The following is a 20,885-nucleotide window of genomic DNA, read 5'->3' on the forward strand; positions in this document are numbered from 1 at the left end:
CGGGCTGGAAAGTTTAACGGCTGTTTCCTGGCAACAGTGTGTCTGTCTCACTGAAAGGAAACCTCCGCAGCGGGGCGGCATTAAATCTTGCATCAACGCCGTTGCTGACATCCCTCATTAGTGTAGTCTCGGTCCTGTCCACCATCTTCCTGAAGAGGGCTGTGGGAAGATTGTTATAGGAGCGCCGCTCCGGACGTGTAGCGAGGCGAGGTGCGAGGTTCTGATGTTGTACTCACCCTGAAGGTTGCAGGAACGTTCAAGAGTTCATATCAACACATTGTTCTTCCTTTAAACCCTTTATTTCGTCAGCTTCTTTCTTATTTGCGCGCTACCAAGAAACAGCTTGAGGCTGGCGGAGTTTGATACGTAAGACCTGGCCGGGCCAACGTTGTGGCATACGAGGAGTAGGTAGCTGCGTCATTCCGACCGCTGCATGCTATCACACGATCTGGGATGATTGCTGCTCGCATCATCGGCGCACCTCTAGAAATCCATGACCATCATCTCCGATACCTTTACTTCTTACTCGAAGAATCTCCATACCAGAGTGTGCCGTGATGTCACTAAGTCAAGATGAGGGTTATCTAGGGATGTAACAACCCGACAAGATGAGATGAGATGAGTCAGCATGTACATGGCCTGGCTTTGCCACAGCCACCACCAGCCACTCCGTGCTTGAGCCGGCGCCGGCACCGCCACCACGGTCTCCACTTCCCGGAAGGTCCTCCCTCATCCTCACGTTGAATTCGGTAATTTCACCACACACTTCACCCAGCAACACACTTTGTTTTTTTCTTCTTTTTTTTCGGTTCCGTTTTGTCTTCTTCTTCCTGTCCCCTTTTTACTCGAGTGGCAAAGGGAGAAGAAAAAGGCGTGTTTGTCGCTCCTTCTTTTCAAAGCCAAGCACTCGTGGCCGTGGCCGTTCGTTTGCCTTTTCACACACGCGGCGCGGCGTAGTCCTCAAAGCCTGGATTGTTCACCGTCAACACAAACACACCGCTCGCTCACTCAATCTTTGCATTTCCGGCACCTCCTCGTCAGCACTTGGGGATCCACGATGGAGGCCGAAGCGTCCGATGCAGTTCCTGTCCTCACGCGCATCGTCAATGCCGCGAATCACGTCCTCTCCGGTCACCACAACAGCCCGGAGAGACCCTGCAGCTGCGGTATCGCCCTTGACCCGGGCTGCAGTGTCTTTGACTTCAACCTGAAGTCTCCTCGGGCCCTTGACATGGTCGAGAAGGCACTCGCCTCCCATGGCATTGAGTTTTTCAAACTTCGATTCGAGTACCACCCCGATCTCGGGCGAGTCCGACTGAAGATGCCCGAAAACACCATCCACGCAAACTTGGTAACGAGAGTCCCCGGCCTCATCGAGAGCGTGGCCAGAGGCGCGCTTCCAAATCTCCAGCACACGGGCAGCCAGGCAGTGCCTATCGCCGGCGAAAACGACGAGGCGGGGCTGTTCATCCCCGACGGCGGCTGGGCGTCTGACGATTCAGACTCGCGGCCGCGATTGGTTATCGAGATTGGCTATTCGCAGAGCCTCGAAAACATCAGCAAGAGGTTCGCCAAATACATTGCCGCGTCTGATCATGTAAAGGCCGCGATCGGCATCAAGATCTACTACGACCCGGGCTCGCCCGAAGCGTACGAGGCCATCCTTCAACACCTCGACCAGTGCTACGCCTGCCTCTAGGTGGAACAGGGCGGCAGTGTTCGACATGTCGTGAATTGGACACCCCTGGACAGGGAAGGCGCGCACCTGTGTCTCTACCCGAGCGACTTTGGCGACGATGCCCCGTCTCAGGAGAGACGCCTAAAGCGCTACAGGTTCGTTGTATTCTCTTCTCCCCATCTTGTCTTCTTCGTACCCAAGTCTCGAGAGGGCCAAGAATCCGAGAAATTACTGGCTAACCCTCTGTGCGCTTCATTTGGCAGGCCGGCCAAGAAGGCCCTCGACGACCGAGGGGCCCCCATCCGCATCCCGTTTACCGCCATCGTTGACCTGCTCCGCAACGCAGTCCGCCTGGCCGTTGGCGGCAGGGACCGCCCACCCCCCAAGATAAACACGCCCAAGATAAACACGCCCAAGACAACCACGCCCAAGACGATAGCCAAGAAGCGGCCCTCGAGCGACCGAGCGGCTTTCGGGAAGCCTGCCAAGCGAGTCACGCATCGAGCGAGCGCACACACAGCGAAGCGAACCGATTGAGCGAATCGCAAGACGTTTCGAGGTACAATGCCAGGGCTCATCAGCACCACGGAGACACGGATTCTGCTCGAGAGAAGGGGAAATAATGGACCCGTTAGGTCTGCAATCGAGGGATGGGATGGGATGGGATGGAATATGGGTTTTGGGAGACGACGGTCTCAATGCAAATTGTCGTGTGCCGGCTGTTCTATGGCTGTTTCGCCGTTGTTTCTTTTTCTTAAATGAAGTTGGTACGTGCGTGGCAATCTGAGCCAAAGATCGAGGTCTGGATCTAGCAGAACCCGGACCAGAGCGCATCATCGGGATCGAGTGACAGGACACAATGTCAATATTCCGTCGATGGGGGCAATAATGGAACCAAGAGGCATGCGACCCCGTCATCCATAGTCATCCGCCCCGTGAGACGGCCTTGGGTCAGCGGAATGGACTGACATTTGCTCGTTCTGTTAGCCGAGTTTGCCGCTGTGGTCTGCTGGGGAATGTTTGAGCACAGGCTGAAGAGAACCGCAACTGACTACTGCGGGAGATTGACAGACATATAGAATTCAAACGTCGGAACCTGATTTCTCTTTTTGGGACTATACTGTGAAATGGTGAGGTCCGGGGGAGGGGGCCAACTCTGTTTCTCCTTTTGACCGCTCGCCTAAGCCATCCACCCGGCGGACTACATCAGGCTCGGCGCACTGGCCCTGGCGCAGGGCTGAGGAACAGGTGCTCATGAAAATTAGTGGTGGCAGCCGCTGAAAACCATGACCACTTCCCCCCCATGGCTCATTGCACTCAGGTACCTCCCACACTCGCGACGGCGACCGGCCCCACCACCTCTTGGACGTCGACTTCCTTCTTCATCCAAGGCATCTCATCTCCTTTGTAGGGCTCTCGCGACTTCCTTCCTCGAGCTCGGTTATGAATCTTCAAGTGCGGAAAGAAGCTCACACCCGTCTCCGTTTCCATCTCGCCCTTCTTTTCTTCCATCAAACGCCATACCACCACAGTCCCACAGTCAATACACTATCTGTCTTCTTGTGCACTCTTCATCTCCCCATCCCATCACCGCGTCAACAACAACCAACCACCACCACTGCAGCATCGCTTCATTAACACCCGTCTCCAAACACCCCACCGCCTCGTGGCGACGTGGCCGCACACTGCTGTATGTTGCTACCGGAAATACCGCCTCATCTAAAGGAGCAGCTCCAAGCTCGCATCCAGTCTTTTTCCTCATCAATCGCCGGCATCATCAACGACGGCAAGCGCATCCCCCTTCTCTTCGCAGAGCTCGAGAGAAACCTGGCCGAGCCTCCATTCCACGCTGACCCCTGCGAGGTCCGCATCCATCTACCCGGCGCCCTCGTCCAAAGCTTGCTCGCCTACCTCCCGCCCGCGGCCTTCTCCATACAGAAGAACCGGAAGCAAATCCAGCCGAAACTCGACAAGATCGCCCGGTACTGGGGTCTCCCACCGTCCCAGGTGCTCTTCTTTGTCGCCTACGAACACGCCCACCAGGGCCAGGGGTTCTTCGCCGCCCTCCGCGACTTTGCTTCGCGGTGTACCGACCACCGCCGCGCCCTCTCAATCCTCTGCGAGAACGCAAGGGTCCGCCGCTTTAGGATCAACCAGAGCAAGCGGCCCGGGGTAGACAGGGAGGCCATCGGTTTCATCCTGAGCGATATCCCCGGCGACGACGACCCTGTTCCGCCCTGCAATCCGACTGGGCGCCCCTCTCCAACCTCCGCCTCTCCCCCAAAGAGTAAGAACACCGAGCTTGCACAACAAGTTGAACGAGACGAAGACGCCACGACGAAAGAAAAGGTGGTGGATGTCGACCGAGGCGCGTCGGTGAACTCGGCCTCGACCCCGCAATCCCCGGCACCTTCGCCTACTCTTCCCCTGAGCTCGCCCGAGGCTGCCAGAGCTCGACCAGCCGACCGATCCGGCCTTCCGTCTCCCGAACCGTCGGTGAGGGACCAGAACGACACCTCGGACGCTGCGGGCGTAATCGGTCCATCTCTTCTCGTGTTTTCTGCCGCAAACTCTGTTGCCGACGATTCCATAGGCCAGCCGAATGATCAGTTGGTTGAACCATCGCACGACGACGGCTCACAAATAGACAACGACGACGACCCAGTCGCTGTGGTTTGGCACAGCAGTCCAGGACCATCCTTTCAGCTCCACCCATCCGACTTCTCTGGCCCTGAATCTGTTGCCGACGATCCTAGCCACCTCCAGCCAAGTGAGAAGCCGGCCAACCAGTGGAGCGAAGAAGGCTCCCGGCTAGATGACGACGACGACGACGGCGGCGGCGACGGCAACCCAGCAGTAGCTAGTCCTGAGCACAGCAGCCTGGAACCACCGGTTGGACTTCCCTCGCAAGATAAACAACACTCGACCCAGGAAGATCCGTCTTTTTCAGGCGAATCACATGGAAGCTTCCTTTACTTTAAAGTCGCCAAAGACCAGGACAGCACCAAGGACAGAGCAAAGAGAGGCGAGGCGCAGGGGATTTTCCACCACGATTCGCACGCCTCAACCATGGCACTGCAGAACGAGAAGAAACGGTCACTCGATAACGCCCTCAAGGACCAAGAGGACCTGGTCAAGCACGACACTCTCGTCCAGGGAGATTGGCTGAATGCCGCGCTCGGTGACGTTTGCAACATCAAGCCACTGGGCGTGGCGCTGATAGATTCGACCGTGACCAAGTCCCCGCCAAAACGACGCGCCGCGGAATGCGTATGGGGAAGAGGAAACAGCACTACCACTCTGTTGCTCTTGTCATTGTCTGGGAACCACTGGGCAATTGCAGTCGTCAAGCATGGGCCTGTTGCAGCCACTGCGGTTTACTATTACGACTCGCTTCCCACGGAAACGAATGCCGAGGAGGCGCAAGATCACGTCGACGCCTTTCTCCAAGGCTACCTACCAGAAACCCCCTCCTCTGCCAGCGTGCTGGTCCCATGTTCGAGCCCCTCTCAAACGAACGGCATCGACTGTGGAGTCTTCGCCTTTGCATCTGGTCTACACATCGTCACAGGCCAACCTCTTCCAGCAAAGCTGCATGTCGGCCTTTGGAGACGCATCATGGCATCATTACTCGGCGTTGCTGTTGATGACTGGCAGTCGTTGATTCCCGACTGTCAAGAGATCCCCGTGCCTACACCGCCACGCCAAAGGCCTATAGACCCGCCTCCCGAGAAGCCCTCTGATCGTGCAGAGCAGTTCCGGTTGTTTGCCGAGTCAACAAAAGAAATAGCCGAGTGGCACCGCAAGGCCGAAGGAATGATGCTACGCCATCTTGAGCGGCAGACTGCTGATGCCAGAAACATTCTGACATCAGTTCGGACGGCAGCTTCGATAGCTAGACAAATCAGCAAGGCTACTGAAGCGCATGTGGAAGAAACTGAGGCCGAAATGATGCTCGTGAAGCGGGTTGGCGCTCTTGGGCCCGACACACCTCACGGCGCCACCTCCACGGCCAAGTCTATGCCAAGAATTACGAGCGATCTTGCCAAGGCACAAAAAACCTTGAAGCAGATTACGGTTGTTTTGGACGAACTTCAGCGTCTTGAAGAGTCCTTGGGTGTTTGCCGAACCTAACTTTCCGGTGTTCGGTGTGTCGATGGAAGACGTGTCTCAAACCAGGCATCTTCAATATCTTCTCCATGATTATACGACGAGTGCAGGGTATGGTGGTCATGGCTTATCATGAAATTTCGCTGGCCAGGCGAGATGTTTGTGGTTTTATGGTCGAATGGAGCATACCTTAGCTTGCAGAAGGAAAAAACACCTCGATCGGGTTTGGACCGTCTGGCACCGGTTTTCCGCAGCTGCACCTGTGCCCAGGGGGATGCCTTAAGCCAGCCCGCCGTAGGGTTTCAACTTCTGCTCAAAAGCTGCCAGGCCTGTTTCAATAGCATCCATATAGGCTCATAATAGAGACGGTTAATGACGCATATTTTCTCTCCTTTTCAACCTTTTGCTTTTCTTTTTGCAAAGATAATAAAGGCCATCTGCCAAGGTCGGTTGGGGCATGCGCCGCTCAGTTGTCTGTAGTTGTGGTCGGGCGAACAGGGGAATGCACGACAGAACTTGTGCGGCCATCATGATGCGTGCATTTGTTGGTCCTGCCGCCTTCTTCAACTTTACTCAAGGCGGTGCGGCGAGGTGAGGGGAGTTGGGATAAGGAGCGGGGCGCCGGTTGGGAGGTGAGGGTTCAGGAGGAAAACCCTCAAATCCCTCGCGATCAGTCCTCACAAGACGGGGTTTTGTTTTGACAACTGTACTCTTCCCACGATTTCAAATTAGCCAAGGAATCCCTTCTTGGCCTGTTGTGGTTCAGTGGGCCAATAACTTGCCGTGACGATCATCACATTTTGGGGGTTCGCGTGCGGCCGCATGGTGGAAGGATTGGCTTGTCACGGCTGTGCCGTGGGATTATAACAGCCGAGCTTGGCGGATGGGGGAAGTCTACAGCGCGATGGCTTTGAGATGGGCTCGTATGTATGAGTGTGCGGTGGTGTTGTGCAGGTGTTGATGTTGATGCTGGCAAACGCACCTCAAAAGTCGTGGTGCAGCACAACGAGCAGACGGCAGCCCCGCATTTCTCAACGGCGATGGCAAGTGGATTTTAGCGGCCGGCGCCCGGTGGCGCTAGTGTCGGTGGGATTCTCCTCGGGGCCTCACACGACATCAGCGTCGGTGGTGTCAGTTATTTGTGCTGGCTCGCAATCAACACACAATCCAGCGCCGTTCTAACTGGATTTACAAGCATCTAGGGAATGATGCGACCGACTCTGAGGGGGGTCCGGGCCGAGCCAGACGCGAGGTGGGCGGGAGTCGGGGGCTTGGAAATTATAGGGGAGGTGCGCACGGTTTTCGGCCCTGAAACCATGAGCACCTCCACTACAACGCCTGCAGCATGCTCCGATTATGTCAGCGCACCCAGGCGGCCGGCGCACGGTTTTTGGTCCTGAACCCATGCGCACCTCCGCCAGGGCCGCCTGCACTCATTATGCTCTGGTCATGTCCATCCACACAGAGCTCGGCGTCCCGTACACTGGCATGTCATCCAGTTCATATTATTGGCCACCGAGTGCCAATGCAAATAAATATCCACACTCTCTTTGCACTAAAAAGAAAAAAGGTGGAAGATGAGAGAAAGGTGATAATTCTTAGTGCGAAAAGCGCAACCTCTCTGTCCCTTTGAGCCTCGAGTGACATGACGCAGCCGCCTCCCATGCAATAAACCTCATGGCCCAGTTCGATTTCCCTCCCAATTTCCATGCTGATGTTTCACCCAGCTCAATGGCATCTCCTCAGCTTTGGCAGCGCCTGGATTTTCAGCCCCGGCCGCCCCTACTGCACTTCTTGCCGAGCCCCCTTCTGACTTGTCCTGTCCAGATCATTTCCATTGTTCTCATCCTAACGAAGTTCGTTCGTGACACACATGCTGGCTGTTCGCGCCTCTTTTAACGGACTTTTCATCTCCTGATTGCTCTTCCGCTCAGAGGGTCACTTGCTTGGTTCTTGACGAGACTGGTTACATGCTGGGTATGAGGTCTGGCTCCAAATGCCCCCGAATGCGCAAGATTATTATGGGTTAAATTCGCCCCGACTGTCGAATGTCGAATGTTTCCGTCAAATTATTGTTATCTTGGCACATGAGACGGCGTGCTGCACAAGGCAAGCGATTGAGAGCCCAGTTGGGGCACTGAGGGGTCTACCCCGGAGTACGACTGTCAACCAGTTTCACGTACACCGGCCAAACCGGCGCGGTGGTTTCTAGGGGAGTGGGACAGACAGGACGGACATGCACCGCGGCAAGGACGCAGCTACATTATCATGAGGAACCGCTGTGCTGAAGACGTGGTGCGACCAACAAAGCTTCCAGTTCTGGGACTAACGATACAGACAACGAATTTACGTAATATACCGTATACTAAAGATCCCCCGTTATCAGCACCTGCCGTAACCTGACAACTATCAACAATCTCCGGCAGCTTGGCAAACGTCCAGGCCGGCTCCGACTCCGTCTTTTGCAGCTACCAACGTTACAAGTAGAAAATACCTCGGCTTCTCTAATCTTCATGCGTGACGCCTTAAATTTCCGAGAGGATGGTCCTATGTTCGTCCTCGGTATCGTCAGTGTCTGTCTGGAGACGCTCTCGAAGCTGTTGGGGCCGCTGCGACTGGCGCCTTCAGCGCATAACAGCGGAGCTCGGAACCCCGGGAGTTGTCCAGCGGCCGGGTCTCGAATGATCCAGTCCCTCACGAGCACCGGCAGATTGAGCATACGGATGCCCTGTCTCCACCTGGCGGGACACTTGTGTTTTCATGAATCGCCGCATTCGCTCTTCGACCCCCGCCACACCAGCCCGCTTCGTAGGCTCGCAGGCTGTCGAGCTGCTGTTGTGTCGGTTGGCAGCCGCGCAGGATCTAGTGGAGGCGGATGAGGACGCTGTCCGAGCTGAGTCGACGAACCGAGGCGAGAGGGCCTTCCGGATGCGGTGCGGCCATCTGGTGCCTCGACAGGCGAAGATGTAGGGGCAGGATCAGTTAGAAGACGCTGGGTTGGCGCCGCGTCTGCCGGAGCCAAGGGATCGTGTCGTGCAAAATCGGGAGACGATGTGGCATGCTGTGATGACAGGAAAGTGGACCGGCAGTTGGACTTGTGAGTCTGCGCCCGCCCTTTAGCAGGTGTTTGCGTGATTTTTCTGGAGGATTTTGATGGCAGGCTTCGTATCGATTGGCAGAGTGCTGGCATCGCCTAAGTTTGAAGCGACTAAAAGAAGTTTTTCTCGTGCCCGCTAGGAATTGATTGGCACTACCGCGAGCCTGCGAGACTCGAGCAGGGCCCGCAAGGCAAACACGTTGTAAACGCCGCAGCGGGGTCAGGTTCTGATGCAGAGCGCCAGGCTACACAAGACGGGTCAGTACGTAGTCGAGTGCGTGGCACCAGAGATAATTTACCAATCGCTTGAACGAGACGGCGAATTTTGTGTGGCGGGAGCGCCAGGCGAAGAGGTTGCGACAGACACAGTAGAGGCGTTTCTTGTTCGGGCTGAGTCGAAGAATCATGTATCCATAGACGCTCAGCCCGCTTTGAAAATGCCTAGGGTTCCAGTGCCTGCCGTCAACTTGATAGGAAGGGGTATAGGCAATGGTGCCTGGCTTCGATAGGCTTGCTGCGTCTCGCTGCGTGAGGCTATCAGAGTTATCGATATTAACGGAGCATGAGTCTGGAATGATATCGGTGTCTGGCGATGCTTACCTTGCCCTCGGAACATGGCAGTGTTATTGGGCATGGCGTCAGAAGTGAGCTGTTTACGTACTCTCGTGGTTGTGTCCTGCGAAGCCGCGTATATAGTGACTTGTGGGGAAAAAGATAAACCACCACCACCGCCACCAACACCGCCGAAGTTTTGGGGCCTCCGTCTGCTTGATATGTAGAGCTAGAACCTCCGAACGGGTTCGTAGGGGCTGCTTAGTCCGGGCCTGGTTAGTAAGAGACGCCCTGCTCGGAAGACTGATACCATGGCTCAATTCTTGTGTATCATCTTCGTCGCCCGTCCGCTTCAACGCTAGGCGAGGTTTCTCAGCTAGAGCGAACAAGCTGGGGATAGTGCTCCCACCATGGCGAGGAAGGTCAGAAGGGCAATCAGTTGACGTTGGTCAGTCGATGTGATTGGAACGTGCTGAGCAAGGTTCTCGCTTACGAGTGTTTGCTGTAGAGAATCGCAGACATTGCGAGTCGCATTGTCTTGAACGACATACCTACAATGCGGAAGGAAAATAAGCGCATGCTTCATCATAGACGGCGGCTGGGTCGTGGCAGCCTCGCATCGTGGTACAAACGGTGGCCGCAACGCGCGTTTGACTCACAGAAGGATTTGGTGTGCCTCTTGCGCTAGGCACCTGAGAGTTTACGGCAGGGCATTTCTGTGAGTTGTTGCAAATCTTGGAGGACTGAAGAAGTCCGCAATGATGAGGACCAAGGCCGATGGTCGGCAGAAAGGGCGCTGCAGACTCGATCATTCGCCGCTGCGGGCATTAACAGATGCGATGTTGTGGAGGAGATCGTCTTGTGGAATCTCGTTCGTCTCGTTTAGCTCGTTCTTTTCGATGTTCTGACTACCAAAGATAGCCATTTTCTTTCCTACCTTGGATCGCAATACCAAACCCAACTTGCCCACTCGGTCGCTAAGTCGCTCACCCACCCACTCACTCAAGAGAGTGACCGGAAATTTTTATATATAACAAATATGCTGGTCGAGAGTGGGCTTCAGATATATTGTTTTTGTTCGAAATTCCTCAGCAAATCTGTTTTTGTCACAGCTCTTAGCTGCTCCAACGATGCAACGCGCCCAGCGCCGCAAAGTCCGTGCCTCGGTGTGAAGGGAGAAAGACACCCGAGATCTCGTCTTTTTTGCCAACTTCGCCCGCTTAAAGGTCGGAAGACGTGGTCGGAAGGGGTGGTTGGAAGGGAGGTCGGAAGGGAGGTCGGAAGAGGTGGTTAAAAGATGTTATTGTTAGGTCGGAAGATAGTTTAAAAAGGAAGGTGGTTATAGTACTTAAAAGGCGAGTAAGTAGCGCTACCCTCTAAGAATCGTGTGTTAGAAATGCATCCCGGCTTATCATGAGGCTGTATAGAAAGCAATACAATATGTCGAGTTCGGCAGCATTGTAGTTATTGACGGTGATGAGGCGTCGTCCGATTGTATATTCAACGAATATAAGACAAAACCACATGGCCCTGAGTAAGACGGACAAGAAAAAGAAGAAGGGGAAACAATGGAAAAAAGGCTTGACCGATGCAACGGGGATCAAAGACCCGTGTCCGGTGCCAGCTTTCCCCAGTTCCCTCATGCGCCTCCATGGCTTGGCCTGGCAGGGCTGGTCCTCCTAAACACATCCTCCCTTGTGGTCCTTCTCGCATCTGGCCATCCATCCGCCACCGGATCAAGTCTAGGACTCCGTGCACGTTCTGCGGTGCAAGTTCTGCGGTGCAAAAGCTCGCCTGCCTTGTCGGTGCGATTTCGGCGCCCTCCCTTCAGCGCACATACAGGTCCTGCTCTTCGTCCTGTCCGATTTCCCGAAATCTCGGCCGCCCGGATGGGGCGCCGTAGCCCGTGCCGCCATCTGTCAGTCTCTGCTCACTCGGCTCGTTGACACCGATCCCACCCGGCCCAAAGCCGCCCGGTAGGACTCGCAGCACTGCAGCCATGAAAACACGAACAGTCTCGGTCGCGGCTTTTCCGGTGCGAAGACGAAAATCAGTGGAATGCATAACGAAGAAGATGTACAGAGAAATATATCAAGTCGTTGATATCCGACCTAACAAGCTGAGAATCAGACGATGACGGCCTTCGTGAGCACCAGAAGCTTCAGTACTCGAGCTCGCTCGCGGCGAAGCCAGCTTCCACTGGCGGGCCAAGTCGCAAGGTTTCAATCCAGTAACCAACAACAGTCAACAAACTTGCAGCGGTATAATGTGTTTGCGTTTCTGACGGAGGTGTGACGTTGCGACGTTGGATGACGGCTGCAAAGAGAAAAATGATTTATTTTTCGGGGTGCTGGAGATGGAACGGGCGTTAGTGACCAGAAGAGGAGGAAGGAGGGTACGAGGGCCAAGGGAAAAATAAATCACCAGCCGGGCATGGTATTTCGCAGCATCCATGTACGTGACCCCAGAGTGTTGAGCAGTGATTTGAATGATGCTCTTGTGTTTCACATGATGATGCGAGTTACCCAGGCTCGGTCGGGGTGTTGAGGGAGTAACGAACTCTGCTTCTTCGACTTGGGGCACACGGCGTCTTCTGACCTGCTGAAAAGCGGCGTCCTGCTTTTGTCAAGGGTGTGCGTCGACGGCGATGTGAGAAGGGAGCCAGTGTGGATGCGAGATGTGGTGGAAGCCGAGAAGAAATGCCGCAGGAAGTGTGGCCGTGGGAATATTTTGAGATGTTAAGCTTGTACAAACCGATGGAAGGACTTCCGCAACGGCAGTGGTGCCGAGGTTCGAATCTCTTGCAGAACTGGGCCATGACCCTCTTCGGCGAGAGTCCTCAGGGTGGTGAGGGGTGGCATTGTGTACGTGATGCGTATCCTTGCTTACTGCCGCTTCGATATTATTGTGGGAGTTTCGTACAGCGACCGAGACTGGGCAGCGATGCCGACGATGCAAGATGGCCTCCTGTGGCATGGGCTGATGCCGAATAACAACCTTTCGACGTGGATCAGCCTGGAAGAAAAGACGGGAGGGACGATGAGTACAACGAGGAGAGAGGGGTCGAGGAGGGTGACGGGGACAGGAGATGAGGACAAGGGAGACGAGGATAGTTGAGAACAATCGACGACCTAAACCCTAGGGAGGAGGATTCCCAGACGGCGATTTCGGAGGCGGTCGCCGCAGGACAATGGGCTGGGAAAGTTTGATCCCGACGAGAGAAAATGCTGGCGCGAATGAATGGCAACGAGAATGAGGGCGAAGCATCAACGTGGGTGGGCTTGGCAGCACTGGAGAGAGGTGATGGGGGTGCTTTTCGGTGAAATGTCACTGCGCGTTGCTGGTAAATGAAGCTCCAGTGGTGCCTCGCTCTGTGAGACCGTCTTAGGCGGCTCAGGACGAGAGAAGACAAGCCGTCGCTGTCACATGCTGAGCACCACTCTGCCTTGTTCGAGATTCCCGCTTACTCGGGTCGCTTGGACAAGAGATGTGTGTCGTTTAGGATAGGATACCTAGTCAAGGATGTTGTGAAAGTTCAAGGGCGCCACACCTACGGGAGCCGTAGACGTCAGGTCGCAGATGTGTGGTGTGATGCTGCTACGGATTGGGATTTTCGAAGGACTTTTCCGCGATAATAGCACTAGGCTTTATCCGAGTTTGGCTACAAGTGGCATGACGGCAAGGGATGTTGGGGGGGACAAAGTAGTTACAGTGACAAAAACCCCGTAAACATCCATTTCAAAAGGCTGCCACCACCAAGATGATGTTCAGAGCAGGAAAGACATCATCTGGTCATGAGGATCAGGAAAAAGGTTAAAATTAACACAAAACAGGATGTGGCGATGACAAGTTCATTAGAAAACTATGTATTATCCACTAGCTGACCAACTCCTAACCCCGAGGTTTTTTTTTACTAGCGATGTCAGCCTCCGCAAGAAAAAACTCGAAATGCCAAGGTCCTGTTTCGAACCCTGATTTTGAGCTTCTAGCTCGATACTGGGTGTGTCGTGCTTCTGAGCTAATAAGCACCAGTTCCTCAGCGATTCCTGGGCGTGGTCCTGAGCAGGAACTTATGCTTAGCTTTGGGAGTGTTTTGGTGGGTTTCCCTGTGCAGCGCGACTCTTCCAGAGGCATCTCACCATATCCCCGGCCACCTTCAATGGTACCTGGTGAAGAAAGACGTGCCAAAATACGCTTAGACAAGATACGCGATTGTGTGATTGACACTTTCAGCAGATCCCTGTCCAACTTTGAAGTCCTCTTGCTTTCCTCCAGCGGGACTCCACTATATCGTGCCTGGCGCCGGCCGTATCGGAAGGGGAGAAAGTCTGCCTAGATCGTCAATCGCCTTAACTCAAAGTCGACATCATACAATCATGCTCCTCCGTGACGGATGCTACCCATGCCATTCGCCAATCCACCTCCACACCCCCCACTGATGTGTTAACAGAGCAGCATTCCTCATATGCCGACTCTTTAGGAAGCTGCTCTGGCTCCTCGGCGTCGAGACCCGGCAACGCGTCCTCCATGCCCTGTTCGGCCCACGGATTGTGCGTCACGTCTTCCAAGTACAGGCTGTCGACACCTACCGGGCTGACCCAGTCGGACGCGATTGCGGCCGTAGCTCGGGACCGGGCTTGTGGTGACGGACGAGGCTGGCCGTCCGTCAGTGCCCTTGGGGTAGGGAGATCGAAAGAGTGTTCGAGAAGGGGTCGGAGGGGGAGTTGGAGCGAGGGACGAGCGGCTACGTCGTGCTGATCGAGCCTGGATTGACGCGGCATATAAGCTGGGGCCCGGTGATTTGATAAGAAAAGCGCGCGCGACAGAGAATGTAAAAGGAAACACCGTACCGTCTTTGCGTCGACACGGAGGGAATCTCGTCCAAATCCCCATCGCTGCTGGTGGGTGCGACGAGCTGCAAGCTGTCCATCATGCGTGATAATCCCGTGGTAGGGTTGGATGGCGGAAACTGGTGCGGCGGCCGCTCCCAATGGTTTGTCATGCCGCACGCGGTGCGAAGCCAGTGGGCGAAGTCCGCGGGCCCCCAGGCCGATGAAGGGGCGCTCCAGGATTCATTCACAATAAGACCGTTGCGGCTGGCCAGTTTCAGCAAGGAGGAGACGAGACTAGCGAAACGGGAGCCGACAACGCTAGCAAAGGAGTGTCCATGGTCGAGATTGCAGTCACGGCGGAAGGCCGAAAGGAATGTAAAATCGCTTCGGCCGACTGGGAGAGATTCCGGTGTGACGCCACGCTGAGCAAGGTAACTCAACACAGTTGCCTTGGTTTATACGCAAAACGGAATCCCAGCTCGCTCGCGCTCCTTTGAACCGGTGAACTTGGAGACGGGGAGTTGGCAAACGGTCAGCGAGCAGGCCTTTAAGTCAACATGGTGGCCTCGCGATGGCCTCTCAAAGACACGAAGGCCGAAAAGGCAGATGGAGAATCCTGGCTGTTGGCCCACCCACCTGTGATGAGTTGGAGAGGCACATTGCGTGCTTGCTTGCCTGCCTGCTTGCTTGTAGAAGCAACCAGTTCGACTGATGAAATAGACGAGACCTGAAGACAGCAGCAGGCGTACAGCAAGCTTTGCGTTTTTGTTTTTGTCTTGTTAGCTGGAGACGTCCACTTTCGAGAAGCCCAAGCCCAGGTGGGGGTAGGTCGGTTGGAAAGAGGAGGAGAAGAGCTAGGTGGTGAATGATGGATGTTGTTTGCCAATGTGGTCAGGGCATCAAGGACGTGGATATTGGACCATGATCCGCCGAAGCCCAGAACGGGCGATGATGACCCTGGCTGGCGGCAGACGACGGGCGGTATGGGGTCGGTGGTGGCGAACAGACTGATACTGAATCCCATGTCTGATGCAGTCTGTTTGGCGAGGACAGCCCAGGAGGGAGGTGTTGAGTTGAGTTGAGTTGACTTAAGTTGGAGACGATTTCTCTCTCCTGGCTGAGCTGGAACAGGGGGTTCCGCAGGACGAGGATGAGGAGACGCAGCACGGCAGACGGCACATCATGCCCGTTTCCTCATATGCATCATGATGCAGGCTTCCTCACTCACCGTTCATGCCAACTGCATTTGTCTCAGACACGGTGGCAGCACCTCATAGCACCGCATGAAGCTATTCCTACGACTGCGCGCCTCGACAATACTAAGGCATGTCATGTTCACACCAACAACCTGTGTCGAGAACGAAGCTGCTTGTCTAGAATAGTCCCTAGGTATACAATGATTCATTAAAGACCTTAACTACTACGCAATTAGTTGCTTCGAACTAGTCAGAGTAGTTGCATTACATAGTTGGGTGGTTTACGGTGTTGCATCCTGGACCGCTGTCTGTCTACTAATTGGGCGAGTGAGAAGGTGAGATAGATCACTGAGAGAGACTGCGTCCAAAAAGAAATCAACTAACTGCATGTATTCATAGTTGCTAGAAGCGGCAAAATGTATGTAATGAAAGGGACGAGACTCGAACTCGCGCGGGTTGCCCCACCAGGAAACAGATGTTAAGCTGACCTTAACCTGGCGCCATAACCAACTCGGCCACCCTTCCATTAAACAGAAGCACTCTGCTTGATGACTTGTGCTTGTGAGTGGATTGATTGTGCAAAGTAAAGTGATTCACGGATTGACGCCGCATCCCGTCCCGACTTATTAAAAATGAAGTTAGGCAAAAGGATGAGAGCTGAGCGATAATAGATGCTACTTTCTGCTCCCTTCTGTCCGAAAAACCGCACGAAGTTGCATCTGCCTACTGGTTTGTTAACTTATTCTTTCTTGCAAGCGGAGTTACCACACCGTGGTGTCCCAGGCTTCTTCTCATCTCCTCCATTTTTCTACACGTCAACCCAGAAGGCAGCATCCAGGTAGGGTTTTTTGCCGTTATTTATTTATTTCTCGTCCCTAAGATGAACTCGAGCGCCTCAGAAGAGCCGTGAAGGCATCTAGCTCGTCCCGACGGCGAATCTACTGGAGCTCCGCCACCGCCACGGCTCGCCCCATGCATCCATCAATCGATCGCTGGAATGTTGTCACAACTTGACAATACCCTCGCTTTCCTGAACGTTTTAGGAGACAACGTACAAACCCTCGAGGACAATAAAAACACAGATTCGCCAGAAGGGCCGCAAGGAAACCCCCGATAAACGAGGATCTTTTCACAAACGTACTGCTGAACAAACTGATTGCCAACTAAGGCTGATCATTCTCAAATAACTAAATCGCAGAGACAGTTACTCCGTATAGGCCAAAGGGGCGGCAGATACCGAATTGAACATAACCACCAAACTAGTAGGCTGCTTGGCTTGCCACACACCGCGCCTTGCTCACACTCGATGCGGTCTTTTTCTCTGTTCCCTAGTCAACACTAGGAAACCGCCCGCCGTATTTAAGGACCAACAAGACCGGGCCCGTGTCAAAACCGGTGGGTGCAGTCAGCCTATTGTGAAAGAGGCGGTTTGTCCTTCCAGGAGATGAAGGGACAGCTCGAGATGCTACCCAACAAACTGAATCAACCAAGACGGCGCAACATTGTGGAGCTCACCGAGACCCAACGAGTATCTCCAACCCAGCTTCCCAGCATGTCAGAAAGACCTCCTGAAGTTCATCGACCTTTGGCGAGGCTTTCTCGTTGTTTCTTACGCCCCTCTAGGTGCTGTCGACTGATATGCCGCACTTGGGGCGAATGATTTCCATGATGCTGAAGCAGACGTCTGACTAGTGAAGGTATACATGTCAACTGACAAGTGTTCTAGAACAGAAACATGAGAGACATTTCACCAGCTTGCTCGACGGACTCTTTCTCTGAGGACTCTGAGGAAATATGCCAGTGTTTCAGCTTATTGCAGTATGAGGAGTGAGGCAGACGGAGGCGACGGGGTCCGTAGTTCGATAGGTGTTAGTATATCTTGATGTTCTGTCGGCGGTCTCCCCGTTTCACTCAAAAGGCTTAAAACCTTTATGAGTTGTCCGGAGCCGTAAGGAGGGTCATCTATAACCCGAATGCTTGGTGCTAGTGAATAAGAAGGAGGGGAATGCCTCCGTCGGCAGCCTCTCGTGTGTGTTTGTTCCACAAGGTCTGGCAGCAGAGAACGACGTTGACTCCAGAGCCCGTATCTGACTAGCTTTGTAGGGGCTGAAAACCTCGCAGAGTCCGAGGATAGCGGCTGTAATGTATTGAGCGACCACAGCAGAGGCTGCTGTAGCGGCCTCAACGTTTGAAATGATGCGCCATACCACTCGTCATCAGGTTAGCGGGATCGTTTCCAGGTGCCTCTTTTTTTTGGTGGAGGAGGGTGGGCTTTATCGGCGTTGTGTGTGTTAATGCTGGAAGTTGCTCACTTCCCCTCCTATCGCCAGTCAACCTCTCCTCCTCTACGTCCCATCTTTCCACCTCCAGCTCTTTATTGCTCCCATCTTGCCCCTCCGCCTCCTTTCTAGAGATGAGGCCCATTCGGCATCCGTTAGGATGTCGATATCGAAATTCATCTGTCGCGTGAGAGGTCTCAGATTTATAGACGTGCGGTCGTAGCAAACCTAAACCAGGAACGCCTTCATGAGGATCTTGTTCAGGGGCCGCCATATTATCGACTTTCTACCGTAGGGGGAGCAAAGCAGCTCGCTAAAGGTGCAGCCGGGCGGATGCAGTTCAGCGACAGAAACTTATGCGCGAGGCTAGAGCCCGTCGCTATCGCATGCTTCACGTATGGAGTGTTTTTACATAGGTTCTCGCTATTTGAGGTTTATGGTGTCTTATCCACCCAGAGAGAGGGGGGAGAGAGTGATGTGAGTTAATCTACATTGCTCACTCGTATCTATTGTGCTGCTATTTAAATGAGGCGGTATAAACCACTCCTGCAGCCTCTTGTCTTAAAGAAATATAAATCAATCCAGAAGCTTCAACCATCACCATTTCGTTTGTACTTCTCGCTAGTCATCCTTGCTGTATCTAAACATCATTTTTTCTTTTCTTCCACTTCTGCGCCTGTTTCTACGTTGCTGCCACGGCCATTTTATTGCACAGGTCTCATCCGCACGGAATGGCAGCTAAGGACCACTAGATCTTTCCCTTAAACTGCTTCGCATTGGTCGACAACTATCACCAAGAGGCGCTCATCCAACAGCTCCATTCCTGTAACATTGACCAGCCCCGCTATCCGGCTAACAAAAAAACGTAGAGGAACTTCAGCGCCACATAAAGACTGTTGCCATCTCCAAGCTCACCAACTTGCGTTCCCCATTTCCCGGGTTCTCAAATATACCCCGCAATGCCGTCGTCAACAAGGCGCGGAAGTTGGCGCCTGTCTTTCCACAGTATGAGGCGACCCGGGATACAAACGACATCCCGGCGGTGATCTCGCAGACAAGGCCGCCGTTCACTTTCACGCCGTCGCCCCGTTTCCGCGACGCGCTCGCCTCCCACCACCAGGCCGCTGCTGGCTTTCTATCTCCCGCGCTGCCTGCCAGTTTACGCGGGGACATCACCAGTTCTAAGACCTCTGAATCCGTAGAAGACGATGCAGGGGCATTGAAATCCTTCAATCTCCTGCCCTCTAAGCTTCCAAGTCACCCTTGCCAACCTGTCGTAGTGTTCGCAGTCGTTTGTCCTTGCGAGACCTGCAACGCGGATCTCTCGCCCGATAAACCAGCGCCAAACCGGCGACAAGTCATCCTGAACGACACAAAGCGTAAAACGGACATATTTGAGGATACAACCCGCCTGCTCCAAGCCGCGACTCAAACGCGTCTGAGTACAACGCCAATCTAAGACAACTTCAATTAGCGCTAATCACAACGAGCATTCAGCTCGAAAAGCTCGATAGTGCTGACACTAGTAACAAGCACAAAGACGACGACGAAAAACACAGCGGCTGCAGCCACAACAACAAAGCAGCCGAAACACAACAGAACCAAAGAGACCTAGGGTGGCAGAGATGGGCAAATGCCCTCAACATCTCAGCGAGCTACAGTGTGCCGGAGTTCCTTGTAAGTGTCCTTGCTCAAGTTACTGAACTACATGGCTATATAAGGGTCCAAAGCCCAGGCATATTACCGTAGCCCCCGATTCTTCCGTACGGTATCAGGGGACACAGACGATTTCCAGCAATTATGACCATTCCGCTCCGACCGTAGGCGTCGTCCGCTGGAGCGCGAAGTAAAACCGACGAGCAAACACACGTCGCGGACCTGCTGCAAAACATCAGATTTCTTGCTTTAATTAGTGGACAGGCCTGCTAACGCTGACCCGCCGGTGTTCTGGTCCCGGGGCGGTTGTCGCCAGTGGAAGTCTTGCCTTGCCTGGGGATGTAGAGTATACCAAAAAGGCCTATCGTGACTGGGGCTCCTATTGGGTGGTGGTTGTTCCGGCCAGCTTTCCACGTAGGAAAAACTGGTCGGAACGGATTAATAGACCCACACCGAAGTACCCAGTACTTACTTCTTGCTCCGGTCCGGTCCATTGATACTAACGTCGTTGACGTCTTCGCGCGCCCTCATTCAATTCAAGCTCTCGAAGTGGGGAGAGAGAAATAAGAAAAAGCAAAAAGAAAGAGATTGGTGTCAATCGCTGACGGGAATTGAGCCCGACGTGGGGGTCGAACCCACAACCTTGAGATTAAGAGTCTCACGCTCTACCGATTGAGCTAGCCGGGCAGATGTTACATCTGCCTTGATCGTTGAGGAGGGAACGGGAGGAAAGCATTATGATGGTGCGTGGATCGTGAAAATCTTTTTCTTCCCCGTTGTGGGTCATGGAAGTGTTAGTGTTACATAGTGTTAGTAGTGGGTGGATGTCCGTTCATCGCTCATCATCCACCCTACATACTTTGGCAGCATCAACCAACCCATGCCCTAGCTGTATCACTATACTCTCCCTACTTTTATTTTTTTCCGATTGACCTTCATGTCGCATGCCCGAGTTTACTCGCATACGCTGCAGAATTGTCTGAACAAGACGGCTTGTCTTTTCAACTATGAATCGGAGGCGAAGGTCTATTTTATTTATAGGGCGGATTGGTCGGCCCCGGAGAAATGGGTCCATCCGGCGGGGCTGCGGGAGGCTGGCCGGCCGGATCGGGTACGGCATCACGACCCGTTCCCATTCATGATGCAGTTGCAGTTGAGCGCGTGGCTTCCATTTGATTCCTAATGATGCTACATGCTTTGATGGTATGGCGGCGTACTAAACAACAAACTCTTTGCCGGCTCCCGATTTCCCTGGATTGATACAACCCAGACCCGTGTAATCTCATTCCTTCCAGACTTAAGGAACCAACCGCATTACATGACAAGGCAGCAGACGTGGCCATCCAAAAATCTTCGAGGACAACCCAGACCCACGGCACTATCCGAAGACGTGGCCAAACTGGCCATCTTTGATTTCCCGCGCGTCCCCATCAGTCGGACGACACCACGAGCAACCACCACAACAACTGATGAACCACAATTCTG

General features: G+C 53.9%; 2 protein-coding genes across 2 annotated transcripts; both read left to right on the forward strand.

Moving 5' to 3' along the window:
* Nucleotides 1-1,057: 1,057 nt before the first annotated feature.
* On the forward strand, nt 1,058-2,215 carry EsH8_XIII_000038 (uncharacterized protein; the record flags this gene model as incomplete). The annotated part of the gene is made up of 2 exons (XM_083273749.1): nt 1,058-1,650; nt 1,753-2,215. 2 exons carry the CDS (start codon nt 1,058-1,060, stop codon nt 2,213-2,215), a joined length of 1,056 nt encoding a protein of 351 aa, XP_083120512.1.
* A 1,155-nt stretch (nt 2,216-3,370) lies between these two features.
* On the forward strand, nt 3,371-5,812 carry EsH8_XIII_000039 (uncharacterized protein; the record flags this gene model as incomplete). The annotated part of the gene is made up of 1 exon (XM_083273750.1): nt 3,371-5,812. One exon carries the CDS (start codon nt 3,371-3,373, stop codon nt 5,810-5,812), a length of 2,442 nt encoding a protein of 813 aa, XP_083120513.1.
* Between the last annotated feature and the right edge of the window lie 15,073 nt (nt 5,813-20,885).

Source organism: Colletotrichum jinshuiense, chromosome 13 (genome assembly GCF_051148585.1).
Source record: "Colletotrichum jinshuiense chromosome 13, complete sequence".
In the NCBI taxonomy this organism is placed as follows: domain Eukaryota; kingdom Fungi; phylum Ascomycota; class Sordariomycetes; order Glomerellales; family Glomerellaceae; genus Colletotrichum; species Colletotrichum jinshuiense.